This window comes from Choloepus didactylus, chromosome 2 (genome assembly GCF_015220235.1).
Source record: "Choloepus didactylus isolate mChoDid1 chromosome 2, mChoDid1.pri, whole genome shotgun sequence".
In the NCBI taxonomy this organism is placed as follows: Eukaryota; Metazoa; Chordata; class Mammalia; order Pilosa; family Megalonychidae; genus Choloepus; species Choloepus didactylus.
In genome coordinates this window covers 19,967,261-19,987,455 of record NC_051308.1, presented here as the reverse complement: position 1 = coordinate 19,987,455, position 20,195 = coordinate 19,967,261, and the positions used below count along the sequence as shown (strand labels likewise).

At 37.2% G+C, this 20,195-nt stretch overlaps 1 protein-coding gene across 4 annotated transcripts in view; it reads right to left on the bottom strand.

Moving 5' to 3' along the window:
- Positions 1-20,195, bottom strand: part of TBCE (tubulin folding cofactor E) — a 157,904-nt gene that overhangs the window by 115,860 nt on the left and 21,849 nt on the right. For 3 of the 4 annotated variants that reach the window (XR_005214542.1, XR_005214543.1, XM_037821504.1), the window contains exon 2: positions 18,017-18,150. Coding sequence is in view for 1 of the 4 variants with exons in the window: in XM_037821504.1 (XP_037677432.1) it covers positions 18,017-18,116 (100 nt within the window). In the remaining 3 variants the exon portion in view is untranslated. Of the gene's footprint in view, positions 1-18,016; positions 18,151-20,195 lie in introns of those variants that run through there. The other variant, XM_037821518.1, reaches the window with a different exon arrangement.

Here is a 20,195-nt window from a genome sequence, read left to right as displayed (position 1 = left end):
GCAGGAAAACACAGCAAGAGGGGCTGGGCTGGCCTCTCGGTGTCTGGCCTGGAGGATAGCCCACTGCAGATACCCTCGGGTCCAGGGGAACGGAGGAGAGAGCCAGAAGCAGAAAGAAACCCCGCAGCTCACAGCTGGCTCCCCAGAGGACTGGATAAACTCCTGCCCGGGGCCGTGCCCACAGCCCAGAGCCCTGCCAGTTGTCCCAGAGCTGGGAAGGAGGAACTGTGCGAGGAGGGGGGTGTGGAGATGCCCCGTTCAGCCATTTCTGCATCAGGCTCAGAGTGCCCTTGCACGGCCCAGCAGCCTGGGGCTTCCCTTGAGGGACGGCGCACACTGGTGACATAGCACGGCGTTCCCTCGGCAGAGGTCCTGGAGGATCGCAGCTGGGAGGGGGGCTCGCTCGGAGAACCCAGGGACACTACGCCAAGTCCAGTGGTTAGTGGGACAGTGAGAGAGAGGGTCTGGGGCTGAAATGAAATGAAGGCTTAGACTCTTGTGGCAGCCTTGAATCTCCGGGAACCTGGGGGATTTGAATATTAAAGCTGCCCTTCCTCCCTGGCCACCGGTTCACACGCCCCACATTCAGGGCAGACGACTCCAGCAACACACCCAAACTGAGTTTTCCAATTGAACCCCACAAGAATCATTTCCCCACACACTGCGGGGACAAGTTGGAGAACTGACTTGAGGGGTATAGTTGACTCACAGACGCCATCTGCTACTTAGTTAGAGAAAATGTACGCCACCAGTGTTTCTGAAAAATTAGATTGGTATCTTTTTTTTACAACTTGAAAGAACCCTATCAAGCAAAGCAAATGCCAAGAGACCAAAAACAACAGAAAATCTTAATGCATATGATAAAACCAGACAATATGGAGAATCCAACTCCAAGCACCCAAATCAAAATATCAGAAGAGACACAGTACCTGGCACAATTAATCAAAGAACTACAATCCAGGAACAAAAACATGGCAAAGGATTTAAAGGACATCAAGAAGACCATGGCCCAGGATATAAGTGACATAAAGAAGACCCTAGAAGAGCATAAAGAAGACACTGCAAGAGTAAATAAAGAAAAAAGATCTTATGGAAATAAAAGAAACTGTTGGCCAAATTAAAAAGACCCTGGATATTCACAATACAAGATTACAGGAAGTTGAACAACGTCTCCGTGTCCTAGAAGTCCACAGAACAGAAAATGAAAGAACAAAAGTAAGAATGGAGGAAAAAATCAAAAAAATCGAAACGGATCTAAGGGATACGATAGATAAAATAAAATGTCCAAACTTAAGACTCATTGGTGTCCCAGAAGGGGAAGAGAAGGGTAAAGGTCTAGAAAGAGTATTCAAAGAAATTGTTGGGGAAAACTTCCCAAACCTTCTACACAACATAAATACACAAAGCATAAATGCCCAGTGAATTCCAAATAGAATAAATCCAAATAAACCCACTCCAAGACATATTCTGATCAGACTCTCAAATACTGACGAGAAGGAGCAAGTTCTGAAAGCAGCAAGAGAAAAACAATTCACCACATACAAAGGAAACAACATAAGACTAAGTTGTGACTACTCAGCGGCCACCATGGAAATGACAAGGCAGTGGCATGACATATTTAAAATTCTGAAAGAGAAAAATTTCCAACCAAGAATACTTTATCCAGCAAAACTCTCCTTCAAATTTGAGGGAGAGCTTAAATTTCTCACAGACAAACAAATGCTGAGAGATTTTGCCAATAAAAGACCTGCCCTACTTCAGATACTAAAGGGAGCTCTACCAACAGAGAAACAAAGAAAGGAGAAAGAGATACAGAGAATTTTAACAGACATCTATAGAACCTTACATCCCAAATCACCAGGACACTCATTTTTCTCTAGTGATCACGGATCTTTCTCCAGAAGGGACCATAAGCTGGGACATAAAACAAGCCTCAAGAAATTTAAAAAAAAAAAAAAAAAAAAAAAGAATTTGTTCAAAGCACATTCTCTGACCACAGTGGAATACAAATAGAAGTCAATAATTTTTGAATTGTAACTCCACTATTTACTTCCTACATGATATAAAATACACAAACTCTAATGACAAATCAGTGGTTTTGAACTCAAAATAAAATATGTAATTTTAGACAACTATATAAAGGTGGGGGAATGGAGGAGTATAGGAACATAGTTTATATGTCCTATTGAAGTGAAGGTGGTATCAAAGAAAAACAAGATTGTTATGGATTTAAGAGTTTAATTTTAAGCCCCACAGTAAATACAAAGAAATTATCAGTGAATATGACCACAGAGATGAAAAGTAGAGTATGGGTTAAGAGAAATGGGGAAAGGGGCAATGTGGAGTTAAGAAATGAGGGTAGGGTTGCTGTTTGAGGTGAAGGGAAATTTCTAGTAATGGATGGTAGGAAACAGCATTACAACATTCTAAAGGTGATTAATCCCATTAATGGAATGCTAGGGAGGGGGTGGAATGGGAAGATTTAGGCTGTATATGTTTCCACAATTGAAAAAAAAAAAAAAAGTCTAAATAGATGACAGTTGAATGCCAAGGATAAACCTGGATGGGATTGGAGGATGGAGGACAGGAAGTTCAAAGGGACACATTTGAGACATAAGGAAAAGGAAATATAGAATGTAAGCTTTGTATCATTGTTGAATCTCTTGTACTTCTTAGCTGTGCTTAATGGGATTGCATAAAACAATGTTCTTGTTCATGGGAAGTGTATATGTGAATTATAGTGTTTGTTCAAGGATGTGTGCAGCTTGATCTCATATGTTCAGAAGACAGAGCAACAGAGGATGGATGATAGATAGGGAGGGAAAGAAATAGCAATGTGACAGCATGTTAAAGTTGGTGGATTGGGCTATCGGGGGAGGGGGGTCAGGGTATAATGGAGTCCTGTGTATGGGGTTAGTATTTTTTTTGCAACTGTTCCTATAACTTTGAATTTATTTCAAAATAAAAAAAAATTTATTTGGAAGGGAAAGGGGCCTAGAATGGCCAAAAACATCCTTTAAAAGAGGAACAAAATGGGAGGACTTACACTTCCTGACTTTAAAGCTTTTTATAAAGCCATAGTGGTCAAAAACAGAATGGTATATCAGAATACAAAGAAGGAAATGATTGAAATTGTTGAACTGTAATCCAGTAGCTTGATCTTTGATAATGATTGTATAACTATACAGCTTTTATCATGTGACCATCTGATTGTAAAAACCATGTTACAGACACTCCCTTTATCCACTGTATGGGTAGATAAGTAATATAGACACACATGAGGAAAAAAACAGCATAGTATTGGCACAAAGACATATTGATCAATGGAACAGAACTGAGAGTTTGGAAATAGACCCTTAGATCTAAGGTCAACCGATTTTTTACAAGGCCCCCAAATCCACTGTACTGGGACAGAACAGTCTCTTCCATAAATGGAACTGGAAGAACTGGATACCCATATCTAAAGGAATGAAAGAGGACCCCTACCTCACAAAAATTAACTCAAAGACCTAAATATAAGAGCCAGAATCATAAGACTCCTAGAGGAAAATGTAGGGAAACACCTACAAGAACAAATGATAGGAAGTCACTTCTTAGAACTTCTACCCAAAGCCAAAGCAACAAAAGGAAAAAAACAGATAAATGGGAACTCCCTGTGCCGGTTTGAATGTATTGTGTCCCCCAAATGCCATTATCTTTGTGGTCTTGTGTGAGGCAGACGTTTTTGGTGCTGGTTAGATTTGCTTGGAATGTGCCCCACCCAGCTGTGGGTAATGATCATTTTGATGAGATGTTCCCATGGAGGCGTGGCCCCACCCATTCGGGGTGGGCCTTGATCAGTGGAGCTATATAAATGAGCTGATTCAGAGAGAGGAAATTCACTGAGTGCAGCTGGGAGTGATGTTTTGAAGAGGAGCAAGCTTACTAGAGAGGAACGTCCTGGGAGAAAGCCGTTTTGAGGCCGGAGCTTTGGAGCAGACGCCAGCTGCCTTCCTAGCTAACAGAGGTTTTCCGGACGCCATTGGCCATCCTCCAGTGAAGGTACCCTATTGCTGAGGTGTTACCTTGGACGCTTTGTGGCCTCAAGACTGTAACTGTGTAGTGGAATAAACCCCCGCTTTATAAAAGCCTATCCATCTCTGTGCGTTCTGCAGCATTAGCAAACTAGAACACCCCCCAATACTGAACACTTCTGTGATTCAAAAGACTTTGTCAAAAAAGTGAAGAGGCAGCCAATTCAATGGGAGAGAATATTCCGAAACCATGTATCAGGTAAGGATTTGATATCCAGTATATATAAATAAATCCTACATCTCAACAACAAAAAGACAACTGAACTATAAAATGGGGAAAAGATATAAATAGACATTTTTCCAAAGAGGAAATACAAATGGCTAAAAAGCACATGAAAAGATATTCATCTTCATTTGCTATTAGGGAAATGCAAATAAAAACCACAGTGAGGTATCATCTCAAACCTATAAGAATGGCCAATATTAAACAAACAGGAAGCTACAAGTGTTAAAGAGATGTACAGAAACAGAACACTTATTCACTGCTGGCAGGAATTTAAAATGGTACAGCCGCTGTGGAAGACAGTTTGGCGGTTCCTCAGAAAACTAAATATCAACTTGCCCTATGATCCAGCAATCCCACCACTCAGTATATGTGCAGAAGATCTGAAAGCAAGGACACGAACAGATATTTGCACTGATGTTCACAGCAGCATTATTCACAATTGCCGAAAGATGGAAACAATCCAAGAGTCCATCAACAGATGAGTGGATAAACAAAATGTGGTGTATACATACAATGGAAAATTATGCCACAGTAAGAAAAAATGAGATACTGAAGCATGCAACAACATGGATGAACCCTGGACATAATGCTCACTGAAATAAGCCAGACAAAAAAGGACAAATATTATATGATTCCACTAATATGAACCACAAAGAAAATGTAAACTCAGAGTCTTAAAATGTAGAATATAGGGGACCTAGAGATAGAGGCTACAGAAGGCAGAACAGTTACCTAATATGTACAGAACTGTTAACAAGATTAAACTTCAATATTTGGGAATGGATACAGATGATGGTAGTTCATTATTGGGAATATAAGTAACAGTGCCATATTGAAGATGAATGTGATTGAAAGAGGTTGTTAAAGTCATGTATCTCACAGATTAAAACTACAAATATAAACAAGTTCTTGTTTGAACTACTACAAATGTATGACACTTCTACAAAGAATTAATTAATAGGGTTGAATATGGGGAAAAATTACCTATTGCACGCTATGGACTATATTTAACAGTAATACCTTATCAGTATCACACAAATACTAAGGGTAAATAATTGGGAGGGGGTTAAGGGATATGGGGTGTTTTGGGTTTTCTTTTATGTGTGTGTATTTCTATTTGTTATTTTTCTCTTTGGAGCAATGAGAGTTGTCTAAAATTGAGAGTGCTGATGACTGCACAACCAAGTTAGGATACTGTGAGACAATGATTGTATACTTTGGATAGAATATACAAAATGTGAATACATCTCAATAAAATTTGCAGATACAAAAATAAATAAATAAACAGAAAGATACAAGTGCTGGAGAAGATGTGGAGAGAGAGGTATATCTATTCAATCTTGGTAGGGAAGTATAATGGAGTAGCCCGTCTGGAGGGCAGTGTGGCAGATCCACAGTAGGCTAAATATAGGGTCACCATATGATCATGCAATCCCATTACTAGGAATACCTCGGAAGAACTGAAAGCAGGGACACGAACAGACATTTTCATTCCAATGTTTATGGGCAGCATTATTCACAATCGTGAGCAAGTTCTGAAAGCAGCAAGAGAAAAGCAATTCACCACATACAAAGGAAACAACATAAGACTAAGGAGTGACTACACCATGGAGGCGAGAAGGCAGTGGCATGACATAGTCAAAATTCTGAAAGAGAAAAACTTCCAACCAAGAATACTTTATGCAGCAAAACTCTCCCTCAAATTTGAGGGAGAGCTTAAATTTTTCACAAACAAAGGCTGAGAGATTTTGCTAATAAAAGACCTGCCCTACTTGAGATACAAAAGGGAGCCCTACCGACAGAGAAACAAAGAAAGGAGAGAGATACAGAGAAATTTAACAGACATTTTTGGAACATTACATCCCAATTCACCAGGATACACAATCTTCTCTAGTGATCACGGAACTTTCTCCAGAATAGACCATAGGCTGGGACATGGAACAGGCCTCAGCAAACTTAAAAAAAACTGAAATTATTCAAAGCACATTCTCTGACCACAAAGGAACACAAATAGAAGTCAATAACCATCAGAAACTTAGAAAATTCACAAACACCTGGAGGGTAAAAATGCGGGGTAGATGAAAACATTCCCAGATAACCAAAAGCTGAGGGACTTCGTCACCAGATCAGTCCTGTAAGAAATGCTAAAGGGAATTGTGCAGGCTGAAAGGAAGGGACACTAAACAATTGACTGAAACCACATGAAGAAATAAAGATTTCCAGTAAAGATCACATGGTAAATATAAATACCAATACTAATGTGTTTTTGATGTGTAACTCCACTACTTAGTTCCTACAGGATCTAAAATACATGAAGTGTAATGACAAATCAGTGGTTTTGGACTCAGTGTGAAACAGGTAATTTTTGACAAGAACTACATAAAGGTGGGGGAATGGAGGAGTATAGGAACATAGTTTATGTGTCCTATTCAAGTTAAGCTGGTATCAAAGAAAACAAGATTGATACAGACTTAGGATGTTAAATTTAAGCCCCATGGTAAACACAAAGAAAGTATCAGAGAATATGATCATAGAGAAGAAAAGCAGAGTATGGGTTACGAGAAGTGGGGGAAGGGGCAATGGGGAGTTAATAAGAAATGAGTGTAGGGTTTCTGTTTGGGGTGAAGGGAAATTTCTAGTAATGGATGGTGGGAAGGTGATGGCATTGCAACATTGTGAATGCGATTAATCCCACTAAATGGAATGTTTGGGAGGGATTGGAATGGGAAGATTTATACTGTATATATGTTTCCACAATTGAAAAAAAAAAAACACAGTCTAAATAGATAATGACAATTGAATGCCATAGATGATCCTGGATGAGATCTAAGAATAGAGGAGAAAAGGCTCAAAAGGACAAAACTGGGACATAAAGAAAAAAATGAAATACAGAATGTAAGCTTTATATCAATGTTAAATTTCTTGAACTTCTTAACTACACTTAATGTGATTACATAAATGAATATTCTTGTTCACAGGAAATGGACATGTGAATTACATTATTTGTTCAAGGATGTGTGCAACTTGCTCTCATGTTCAGAAGACAGAGCAATAGATGATGGATGATAGAGAGGGAGGGAAGGAGGGAAAGAAAGAAATGGTAAAGTGACAAAATATTAAAGTTGGTAGATTGGGTATCGGTGGAGGACGGTTTGGGGTATGCTGGAGTTCTTTTTGTGGGGTTTGTATTATTTTTGCAACTGTTCCTGCAAGTTTGAATTTATTTCAAAATAAAAATTAAAAAAAAAAAACAAACAGATCAGACTTCAAATAGAGATATGAATTAAGCTGATCTGGTTAGGACTAAGGTAAATCAGAATACAGGGTAAAGGATGATATAGTCTGTACTTTAAAACTTCAACTTCAGTGTGAAACCCAAGGAAGAGACGTTTATTCTGTCCAAAATTTAAATTTTCTGTAGGACATTATCTAACTTAAGATGTCTGGTCAGTGCATTTAAACAACCTAATTACATGGAGCCTAGAATAAGGAATGAGATTCTTTATAGCTTAATGTAACACCCCAATACACTCCAGAGTATTTTGGGCATAAAATACAAAAATAACCTTGAAGATATAATTCTGAGTAAAATAAGCCAGACACAAAAGGAGAGATGTTGTATGTTACCACTTCTATGAACTCACTAAACAATGTAAAATCAATGTCTTGTAATATAGAATATTGGGAACCTAGTGACAAACAGTAGCTAGTGAGGGGGAATGATCAAGTAATATGTTCAGATATGTTAATGATGGTGAATTCAAAGATATGGTAATGGATAAGGGTGACGATCGCTTGTTAATGGAATTATAAGTATCAGAGTTGTATTGAAGGCGAATAGGTTTGAAAGGGGTTGTTTAAAGGCATGTTTCCCACAGATCAGCACCACAAATATAGATAGGGGCTTGCATGATATACTTCTAAGGTATGACACCAGCACAGAATTGACAACAGAAGGGCATATAGGAAAAATTTGCATATTACATACTAAGGACTATAAGTAATAAGAAAACCATATTAGTACTACATAAATACTAGGGACAAATAAATAAGGGCTGACAAGACCTATGAGATGTTTTGGGTCATGAGAATTTTTTAAAATGGAGAGTAATGAGGATTGTACAACTAAGTGATGATAATGTGAGATATGAATAAGTTATTGTAGATAAAACATATACTACGTGAATTTAGGAACCCCCTACTTTATAAGTCAAGCCCTCGATCTTGAGGCTTGCTCAGGTTAAATTTATGTTGTAAAAGGGAGGCTAAGCCCACCTATAATTATGCCTAGGAGACACCTCCAGAGAACCTCTTTTGTGGACTTTCTCTCTCCAAGCCTAACTCTGCAAATAAAATCACCCTCCCCTGATGTGAGACAAGACCTCCCAGCTGAATGAGTCTTCCTGGTGATGTGGGACACAGATTCTGTGAATAGCCTGACCTTGGCATCAAGGAGTTGAGAATTCCTTTTTGACCAAAAGGCGGAAAAGAGAGGCAACAAAATAAGACTACAGTAGCTAAGAGAATTCAAATAGAATCAAGAGGCTGTCCTGGAGGTTACTCCTATACAAGCTTCACCTAGATTTGCCAAATGACCACAGTATGATAAGCCCAAGTCAACAGCAGTCCCGAAAACCTTAAAGAATACCCAGATCCTTATCTGAGACTCTATAAAGATTTCACTCACTAAGTTTATTCTTCAGAAACTTAAATTCTTCAGAGAACTCCTATGCCAGCTAAATCCCAAAACCCAGAGGCACTTTGTTGCTTAGATGCGGCCTCTCTCTCTCTAACTGAGCCACCTCGGCAGGTGAACTCACTGCCCTCCCCCCTACGTGGGACCACTCCCAGGGTGGCAAAGCAGGATATGACTCCCGAGGATGAATCTGAACCCGGCATTGTGGGATTGAGAATATCTTCTTGACCAAAAGGGGGACGCAAAATGAGACGAAATAGTTTCAGTGGCTGAGAGATTTCAAATGGAGCCGAGAGGTCACTTTGGTGGACATTCTTATGCACTATATAGATAACACCTCTTAGGTTTTAATGTATTGGAATAGCCAGAAGTAAATACCTGAAACTACCAAATTCCAACCCAGCAGTCGGGACTCCTGAAGACAATTATATAATAATGTAGATTACAAGGGGTGACAGTGTGATTGTGAAAACCTTGTGGATCACACTCCCTTTATCTAGTGTATGGATGGATGAGTAGAAAAATGGGGATAAAAACTAAATGACAAATAGGGTGGGATGGGGGGGATGGTTTGGGTGTTCTTTTTTCACTTTTATTTTTTATTCTTATTCTGATTCTTTCTGACGTAAGGAAAATGTTCAGAAATAGATTGTGGTGATGAACGCATAACTATATGGTCGTACTGTGAACAGTTGATTGTATACCATGGATGATTGTATGGTATGTGAATATATTTCAATAAAACTGAATTTAAAAAAAAAAAAAAACCCAGAGGCATAAGCTTCTTCAAGAACATCAACTAGATGTATCCCTTTTCTCAAAAAGTTGACATCCCTGTTTAACATGAACAACTTAGGAAGCTTAAAAAAAAAAAAATTGTAAAGTCCCTTGAGGAACTGGAGAAAAAATATGGTACTATTAAACTTCCCAAACAACTGGGAAATTCCTGATATTCTCTCAAGCATTAGGAACCCAAAATAAGCCAAACCCTCGATCTTAAGTCTTGCTCTTATGAAACTTATTTCTATAACGGCAAAACTAAGCCTACCTGTAATTATGCCTAAGAGTCACCCCAAGAGAACCTCTTTTGTTGTTCAGATGTGGCCTCTCTTGTGTGAGAAGCCAAACTCTACAAATAAACTCACTATCCTCTCCTGTATGAGGGACATGACTTCCAGGGTTGAGCCTGGCCCTGGCATCGTGGGATTGACAATGCCTTCTTGATCAAAAGGGGGAAGAGAAATGAAACAAAATAAGGTCTCAGTGGCTAAGAGATTTCAAATAGTCAAGAGGTCATTCTGGAGGTTACTCTTATGCAAGCTTCAGCCAGATATTGTAAAATGCCACAGTATGTCAAGCCCCAACCAACAGTATTCCTGAAAACCCTAAAGAATATTCTGGGCTCTATGTAAGACTCTATAAAAGTTTTACTTAAGTTTATTTTTCCCAAACTTAACACCTCCAGATTGCTCCTATGCCAGAAAAGTCCGATACCCATCTCTCCAAGAACATCAACCAGTTACATTCCTGAAGAAGTTAGAATGGTCCTAGCCCAAATACCCCTGAAGATTGAAAGAATGATCAAATGAGAGGGAGGAGTTGTAACAGAGGGGCTGGGAATTAACAAATGATTATGACTACTGAATTATATAGATATTTCTCTTTAGCTTCTAGTATATTGGAGCAGCCAGAGGGAAATACCTAAGACTGTTGAACTGTAACCCAGTAGCCTGGATCTTTGATAATGATTGTATAATTACAAAGCTTTTTTCTTGTGATGGTTTGATTGTAAACACCTTGTGACTGATACCCCCTTAATCCAGTTTATGGTTAGATGAGTAGTAAAATAAAGACATGCATGGGGGGAAAAAATAATAACAATGTAAGGGAGGAATCACACTGCCACTGACTTGGCCAGCATCACCCTAATACCAAAGTCATATAGACTTGTCACAAGAAAGGAAATTACAAACCAATAACCCTTATGGCTATAGATGGAAAATTCTTCACCAAATACTAACAAACCAAATCAAAGTAGACAACTGAAAGATTATACATCACAATCAAGTAGAATTTACTCCAGATACGCAAAGGTGGTGCAATATAAGAAAATCAGTGTAATACACCACACTAATAGAATGAAAGAAAAAAACGTGATCATCTCACCTGAGGCAGGAAAGACGTTTCACAAAACTCAATATGCTTTCTCGATAAATATACTCAAAAAACTAGGAACAGAAGAGAACTCCATCAACATGATAAAAGACATATCAGAAAAATGCACAGCTAGCATCACACTCAATACTGAGAGACTGAAAGCTTTCCCCCTAAGATAAGGAACGAGACAAAAAGTCTAGCAAGAGCAATCAGGGAAGAAGAAGAAATAAAAGGCATCCAAATGGGAAAGTAAGAAGTAAAGCTATCCTTATTCACAGATAACATGATTCTATACAGAGAAAATCCCCAGGAACGTACAAGAAAGCTACTAGAGCTAATAAATGAAATCAGCAAGGTGGCAGGCTATAAGATTGACACACAAAAAGCAGTGGTTTCTATACAACAGCGATGAACAATCTGGAAATGAAATGAAATCAACAATTTACATTTACAACAGCAACTAAAAGAACAAATATCTAGGAAGAAATTTAACCAAGAATGTAAAAGACTTGTATTCAGAAAACCTCAATGCATTGTTGAAAGAATTTAAAGAAAACTTAAATGAAGAAAGACCCCATGCTGACAGATTGGAAAAGTTAATGTCATTAAGATGTCAATACTACCTCAGTGATTTACAGATTTAAAACAATCTCACTTTAAATTCTAACCACCTTCTTTGAAGAAATGAAAAAGCTGATCATCAAATTCATATGGAAGGGAAAGGGAGCCTGAAGCCAAAAACATTCTTAAAAATAAGTACAAATTTGAAGGACTCATATTTCCTGATTTCAATTTAATACAAATCAAAACAGTTGGTACCGGCACAAGGACAAGATATATAGATCAAAAGAAAAGAATTCATAACACAGAAAAAACCTATAGCTCAACAGTCAATTGATTTTTAACAAGTTGACCAAGACTACTCAATAGGAAAACACTAGTCTCCTGAACAAATGGTCCTGGGAAAACTGGATATCGACATGCAAAAGAATGAAAGCAGACCACTACATTACACAATACCCAAAAATTAAACTAACACAAAATAGATCATGAACCTAAATGTAAGAGTATAAAACTCTTAGAATGGGTTAAATAAAAGGGAGGGAAAGAAAGAAAAAAAAGAAAAAGAAGGAAGGAAGAAGGGAGGGAGGGAGGGAGGGAGGGAGGGAAAAGAAAAGAAAGGAAAAGAAAAGAAATCCCGACACATCCCAAAGCAATTTGGCCAGAGAATAAAAATGTATTTGCAGGGTCCCCCTGAGGAACTAGAAAAAAATGCAGAAATATTAAACTTCCCCACCTGGGGAATTACTGATATTCTCATAGGCATCGAGGACTACCAATTTAATAGGCCAAGCCCTCAATCTTGGGGCTTACCCTTATGAAGTTTGTTACTTCAAAGGAGAGGCTAAACCTACTTATAATTGTGCCTAAGAGTCTCCCCAAGAGAACCTCTTTTGTTGCTCAAATATGGCCTCTCTCTCTCTAAGCCCACTCATCAGGTAAACTCACTGCCCTCCCCACTACGTGGGACATGACTCCCAGGAGTGTAAATCTCCCTGACAATGAGGACGTGACTCCAGGGGATGAGGCTGGACCCAGCATCATGGGACTGAGGAAGTCTTCTTGACCACAAGACGGAAGTGAAATGAAAGAAAATAGTTTCAGTGGCTGAGAGATTTCAAATGGAGTAGAGAAGTCATTCTGGAGGGTATTTTTATGCACTATATAGATACCCCTTTGTAGTTTTTAGTGTATTGGAATAGCTAGAAGGAAATACCTGAAACTGTCAAACTGCAACTCAGTAGCCTTGATTCTTAGAGATGATTATATTACTATGTAGCTTACATGGTGTGACTGTGTGACTGTGAAAACCTTGTGGCTCACACTCCCTTTTTCCAATGTATGGACAGATGAGCAGAAAAATGGGGACAAAAGTTAAAAGAAAAATAGGGTGGGATGTTTTAAGTGTTCTTTTTTACTTTTATTTTTACCTTTTTGTTTTTTGGAGTAATGAAAATGTTCAAAAATTGATTGTGGTTTATGTATTAAAGAATAAAAAAAAACCAACAACAAAAACATAAGGTCTGATAAAAAAAAAAAAAAAAAAAACATAAGGTCACATCAAAAATACTCAGGAACCATTCTGAAGAGGTTCCTACTAAGTAGCCAAAAAATGGGATGATTTGCACATCAATAAGAATAATAACAGCAATGGACTTAAACATATCAAATATGATTTTATAATGATTCTTTAAAAAGTTCACTGTTATCCTAGTGAGTCAACTCATTATTTTAAAAACTGATAAATAAAAAGAAAGAATCAAACATTTATCCTGCCTTCCAATCACCCATTTATTTTGGGAACCCAGTAACTAAAAAAGGGAAGTTTTCCATGTGTAAGTAGTCCCAGAAATAAAAGATGATAAAAGAAAGAAAATTATTAGAATATCACCATTTTACAACCTCAAATGAAATAATGGATGTAGGCAATGTTCATCAATAGCTGCTTACATAACAAAAAGACATAAAACCATACATTACACGTCCCCTGACTAAAGTACACATCACCTATAAAGCATTTTTACCAAAAGATATTCAACCCTGAATCTGACGAAGCCTCTACCTACCTATTTACAGGAAATGTACAGGACCCAAAAACATATTAAATAACATCATGGGGATGCAATAAGAACAATTCAGAATGAGATAATGTTTGTAAGACAAAAACACAGTTTCTTCAACAAAAAATTTGCAAGGAAAAAGAAAAGGGAACAAAGAGGATTAATCCAGGAAATTCCATATACAACCAAGAATAATGGAATAAAGAAGGAGTAGATAAAACAGATCATTAAGAATTATGAAAGATACATTAGAAGAAAATCTCTCATAACTGAAGAGATACATGTGACCTAAGATTAAATGGGCCTACCAAGAAAGAACCAAAGAGAATCATCGAATAAAAGACCCACAGCTGGATGCTGCTCCTTTTCATCGTAAGCCCTTCTGTATTTGTTTACTATAATCATGTATTATTTCTGAAAATATTTATAAAGAAAAAGAAAACATGGAGGCCCTGGCTTCAATAATATTCCACAGGATAAATTAGCACTATTACTACACAGCATTACAAGCAAGTCTTGTTATGTTTTATTTTAAAAACAACAGCTGAGACTGAAATAAAATTTTACTTCTTTCATCATGGAAAATTACAATAACTTTCTAAAAACCAAGAAAAGAATGAATCTAACAGAATTATTGCTGTGGGCCTCAGAGACATGCATAATAGAGTCAGACCCTTTAACAGAGTTCCAGGTCAGAAGTTGAAATTTGTAGTGCTGGAAGTTATATGCAGGTTCTGAAAGGCATAAGTGAGGAATGGAGAAAACCCTTAAAGAGACAAAAGTAGACTCAGACTTTTCTCATGGAAAGTCACAGATTAGGAGCCCTAGTTCCTGTGATAAATTCAAATTTCCAGTTTTAACAGGTGACAAAGCATTACAAGTGCCATTTAGTACTGAGTATATAATACAACATATCTTCACAAGAACCTAGAAGAAATGTTTCAACTATTTTATTTAAAATTAACACTTTTTAAATATTAACAATATTAGTATGGGATAAATGGGAAGCAAAATATTGCAGGACCATTCAATTTAGTCACTGCATACAGTCAATAATATCACATTTTAGTTATCATAAAGCACATCACAGGATGATCATGAGGGGCAAAGAACCATGAAGACAATTACCCAAGAAGAAATACAAATATGGTATATGCACTGATATGAGGCAATCCCAATTATATGGATATTTAAATATCCAAATAACAAATATTTAATTTTTAAGCATATAGATGTCAAAAAGTCTACTAGTAACATTTCATTAAATTATTTACATGCCATTTTTAAAATCACATGGCATAAAGTAGTACATTAATTTAGAAATACTGCTTCCCCATCCCCACCCCCACATTTCATGAAACAATTTTATTCAGACTTTGAAATTTGCAAAGTGTCCTGCTTTTTCAAGCACCTCACACAATTATCTAAGGCACATGTGTTTCTCATTGCTAGTGTAACAAATTACCACATCTTAGTGGCTTAAAACAACACAAATATATTATCTTACAATTCTGTGGGTAAGAGATGTGATGTGGAACTCACTGGACTAAAATAAAGGTGTCGGCCTAGATGCATTACTTTCTGGAAGCTCTAGGGGACATTCTGTTTTCTTGCCTTTTCCAGCTTCTATACACACATTCCCTGACTCATGGCCCCTTCCACTGTCAAAGTCACCAATGGCCAGTCCAGTCTTTCTGACATCACATCGCTCTTAGACTAACTCTTCTTTTACCTCCAGCTTCCACTTTTAAGGACGTTTGTGCTTATATTGGGCCCACCTGAATAATCCAGGATAATCTTCCATTTTAAGGTCAGCTGATTAGCAACCTTAAATGCATCTGCAACCTTAATTCCCCTTGGCCATATAACCTAACATATCCATAGGTTTCAGGAATTAGGAAATGAACATCTTGGGGGGGGGGCATAATTCCACAATACCACAACACATTATCTTTACTTCTGTCAAAATAGTTTTAAGATAGAACAATTTTTAAATCTGTATATGATACTATAATAGGAAATTATATTTCTAACCCCTAGTAGTCATTTGCAAATCATCAGTGATTAAGTGATTTTTTAAATGTATATTTAACAATAGCTAACACTATATTCCAGTAACTGATCTAAGTGCTTCAAACACCTTAACTCATTTAATTCTCACAACAGTCCTACAACACCACCCAGGAATAATTACTAAATCTGCGTTCAGTTCTTTGCATCTTTGTACAACCTCCATCAGATGATCTCTAAAAGCAATCCAAAACTAGCATCAGTTGAGCTAAAGCTATGGAGAGAACACCCTCATATGATGAGATAATTAGTAGAGACTTAATACACAGTAACTCCCTCTTTGCAGAAGTAAAATTTTCAGGAAAAACAAAACAAAACATGGAGAAGTATCAAACTCACAGGTAACTGAATAAATGAAAATTAAAATAATATGTTACTTCATATTTACTAAACTACCATTAAGTAACTTTCATCTATAATATTGTATTTGTGATGCACCACCCAGATACACCTTCAGGAATTGGGATTTACCCCTCCCCCACCCCCCAGCTGCTGGAAGTACTGACTTTTGGCAGATAGCCCTCAATCAACAGTCCTCTTTAAAGAACTGTCTTTCCTAAAGAAAGCGCCTTGCCCAAGGGCATTCCCCCTTCCTTGGGGGACCAGAACTCAATGCCTGATCAAGATAGAGGAATTAACGCCCAGTCCCTGTCATCTCAAATAAGAAAGACACTGAAGACATCCTATTTTCAGAGCTCCCCATGAAGTCAACTGAAACCTTTAAGACTGAATCACAGCCCACCTTCTCCCACTGCCCAATTTTCCTTCCTTCCCTTTCTTCCCTTCCATCACTGTTGATCTCAAGGATACACCTTAATAAATTTCTGAATACTAAACTTCCTGAATGCAATCTCCATCTCAGTTTACTTCCTGGAGAATGTAGATATTGGAAATTTCCAAGTATTAATATTGATCCAGTGCTTTCAGATGGCAATTTGGCAAAATATATATCAAGGGCCTTAAAACAGTCATATTCTTGAGATGTACAGAATACAAAGGGAATAGGCTCTGGAGAATAGATTCAAATCTCAGCTCTGCCATTTGAAAGCTTTGAGTCTCGAGTCTTGGTCTTCTCATCTATAAAAATGGAACTAATAACATCTGTATTTTAGGGTTGTTGGTATAACATTCAAAGCATATAGCGTATGTGAAAGCACCTGATATCCAGAGATTATTTTTTAAATGTTACTTTCCATTCAATATTCTCAGTCATAATAGGAAATTTGTTTAAGGGCTTCCATGGTAAATCTTAAGCTCCAGGAAAGCAGAGTCCCTATCTATCTAGTTCAGTGGTTCTCAAAACTTTAGTGAACAACAAAATCACCTGGAGAGCTTGTTAAAACAGATTGCTGGGCCCCATCCCCAGAGTTTCTAATTCAGTAGTTCTGATGTAAGGTCCAAGAATCTGAATTTCTAACAAGTCCCCAAGTGATGATGATTCTGATTAGAGACCATATTTTGAGAATGAATGGCCTATTTTATGACTATATCCCCTGTACATAGTCAGGCCAGTTCATAACACATAGAAAATATTCAAATATGTGTTGACTGAGCAACACAAATAAGTAAATCTACTACACTGTTATTTACAAACACAAAACTAAAAAGTCCAAAATGGGGAACAATTAAACAAAACTATATACTAAAATGCAGCCATTAGGAAATATAAGTAAAATAATGCTATAGAAACATAGTAGAGAACAAATACTATTAAGTAAAAAAAAAAATAAAAAGCAATACAAAATTGTAGGTTTATCAATTTAAACTACATTAAATACATACACACATGGATTAATGACTGAAAAGCAATTTTTAAAATTAGAGCTAGTTTTTGGGTTTAGATTATGAGAAATTAAGATTTGTTATTGTTGTTTCAAGTTTTCTCAGAAGATATTTTAAGGTATATTTAATATACAATAGCAACAACTAAATAATTAAATAGCTTTTAATTACAGCTTATTATTAAACAAAACCACAGATACCTTTAAGAAATTTGTCACCCAAGTTAGACAACTATATATAGGAAGCATCCTGGGAAACTTACAAAGAAACAACTGCAGAATGTATACACAAATATGCACAAACATATACACATGTATTACCTACACACATATATCCATATATATACCCACAAACACACACACACAGAGACACACATAAAATCACATATTACCTGCTACAGGAGGGACGAGGCCAGAAAAACGCACTGTTGCATGTTCTCCATTAACTTCAACTCTTCGACCAATAACATCTAAAGTCAAAGTGTCACTCATTATAATATAGCCAGAATCCAATATACAAGGAGATCTAGGAAGGAAATTAGAACATTGACAAGCACTTAATACAATTCCTTGAAAATATATATATTTTTTTAAACTCCATACAGATAGGTACTCATGAGTACAATGCTTCTGACCAATTTAGTCTTTCATATTTTTTGGTGAAGAGAACCTAATATGTTTATGCTTCATACTTCTCATAATTTGGTTTTACTTCACTGTCTATATTCTAATGATCTCATATTTTTAACTCTTGTTTAACTTCAATTCACTCGTATCACATGACTTGTTTATTCGGCCATTTACTCAAGGAAACGAGCAAAGAAGAGTGGGAAAGGGGCAACATAGGCATTGTTCTTTCCTCAGAAAGGGAGAATTTGTGAAAAAGATAAATCCACAGTGTGCCAGTTTGAATGTATTATGTCCCCCAGAAAAAGCCATATTCTTTGATGCAGTCTTGTGGGGCAGACATTTTGGTGCTGATTAGATTTGCATGGAAATGCGCTCCACCCAACTGTAGGTGGTGACTCTGATGAGATATTTCCATGGAGGTATGGCCCCACACATCCACGTGGGCCTTGATCAGTGGAGCTATATAAATGAGCTGACGGGCAGAGGGAACTAAGTGCAGCTGTGAGTGACATTTTGAAGAGGACCTACAGCCAAGAGGGACACTTTGAAGAAAGCACAGGAGCTGCAGGTGAGAGATGTTTTGAAGACAGCCATTGAAAGCAGACTCTTGCTCCAGAGAAGCTAAGAGAGGACAAATACCCCAAGTGCAATTAAGAGTGACATTCTTGAGGAACTGCAGCCTAGAGAGGAATGTCCTGGGAGAGAGCCATTTTGAAACCAGAACTTTGGAGCAGATGCCAGCCACGTGCCTTCCCAGCTAACAGAGGTTTTCCGAACACCATTGGCCATCCTCCAGTGAAGGTACCCAATTGCTGCTGTGTTACCTTGGACACTTTAGGCCTTGAGACTGTAACTGTGTAACCAAATAAATCCCCTTTTATAAAAGCCAATCCATCTAAGTAGAAAAATGGGGATAAAAACTAAAGGACAAATGGGGTGGGATGGGGGGATGATTTGGGTGTTCTTTTTTCACTTTTATTTTTTATTCTTGTTCTGGTTCTTTCTGATGTAAGGAAAATGTTCAGAGATAGATTGTGGTGATGAACGCATAACTATGTTATCATACTGTGGACAGTGGATTGTATACCATGGATGATTGTATGGTGTGTGAATGTATTTCAATAAAACTGAACTTAAAAAAAAAAAAAAAGCCAATCCATCTCTGGTGTTTTGCATTCCGGCAGCATTAGCAAACTAGAACACACAGATTTAGGAAACAACACACAAAATAAACAATAAGTAAAAATTTTAATTCTGTTGAAAATACAGAAGCCTAAAACTAAAGAGAAAATCTTAAAAGTACCCAGAGAAAAGGTATCATAAGGAAAGATAAATGGATCTAAATCCCACTTCACAGGAAAAGCAGAGGCCTGATTAACATGTTAAATGTCACCATCAGGATCCAGTCAGCCAAATTCCAGTTTGTGGGAAACTCTACAGGATATATAAACCAGTATCTTCAATAAACGAATTACACTAAGAAAAAGAGACAGAGGAAGAACAAATATATTAAAAGAAACTTGAGAGAGAGCTCAATCCATTGCACTGTATGAACTTTATTTGCATCCTGATTCCAAAAAACACTCTTAACAATAACAAAATCGATGACAACAATAAAGAACAGGAAGAACTACAAGACAATTGAAAATTTGACCACTGACTGGATATTTGATGATATTTAAGAATAACTATTAAATTTTTAGCTGAGATAGTATTTTTTTTCTAATTTGATTATACTTTCTTTTCTTATTTTTTACTGGCAGTTTGATCGGCTGAGATAATATTTTCAAAGCCCTTATCTTTAGACATACATACTAAAATGTTTGTAAGTTTTTAAAAATGATTTTTAGATATGTCATTCTAGTGGCAGTGTAGAAAATACATTGAAAGGAAGTAGGAAGCAGAGTAAACAATTACAAAAATACTGCTGTAATCTAGGTG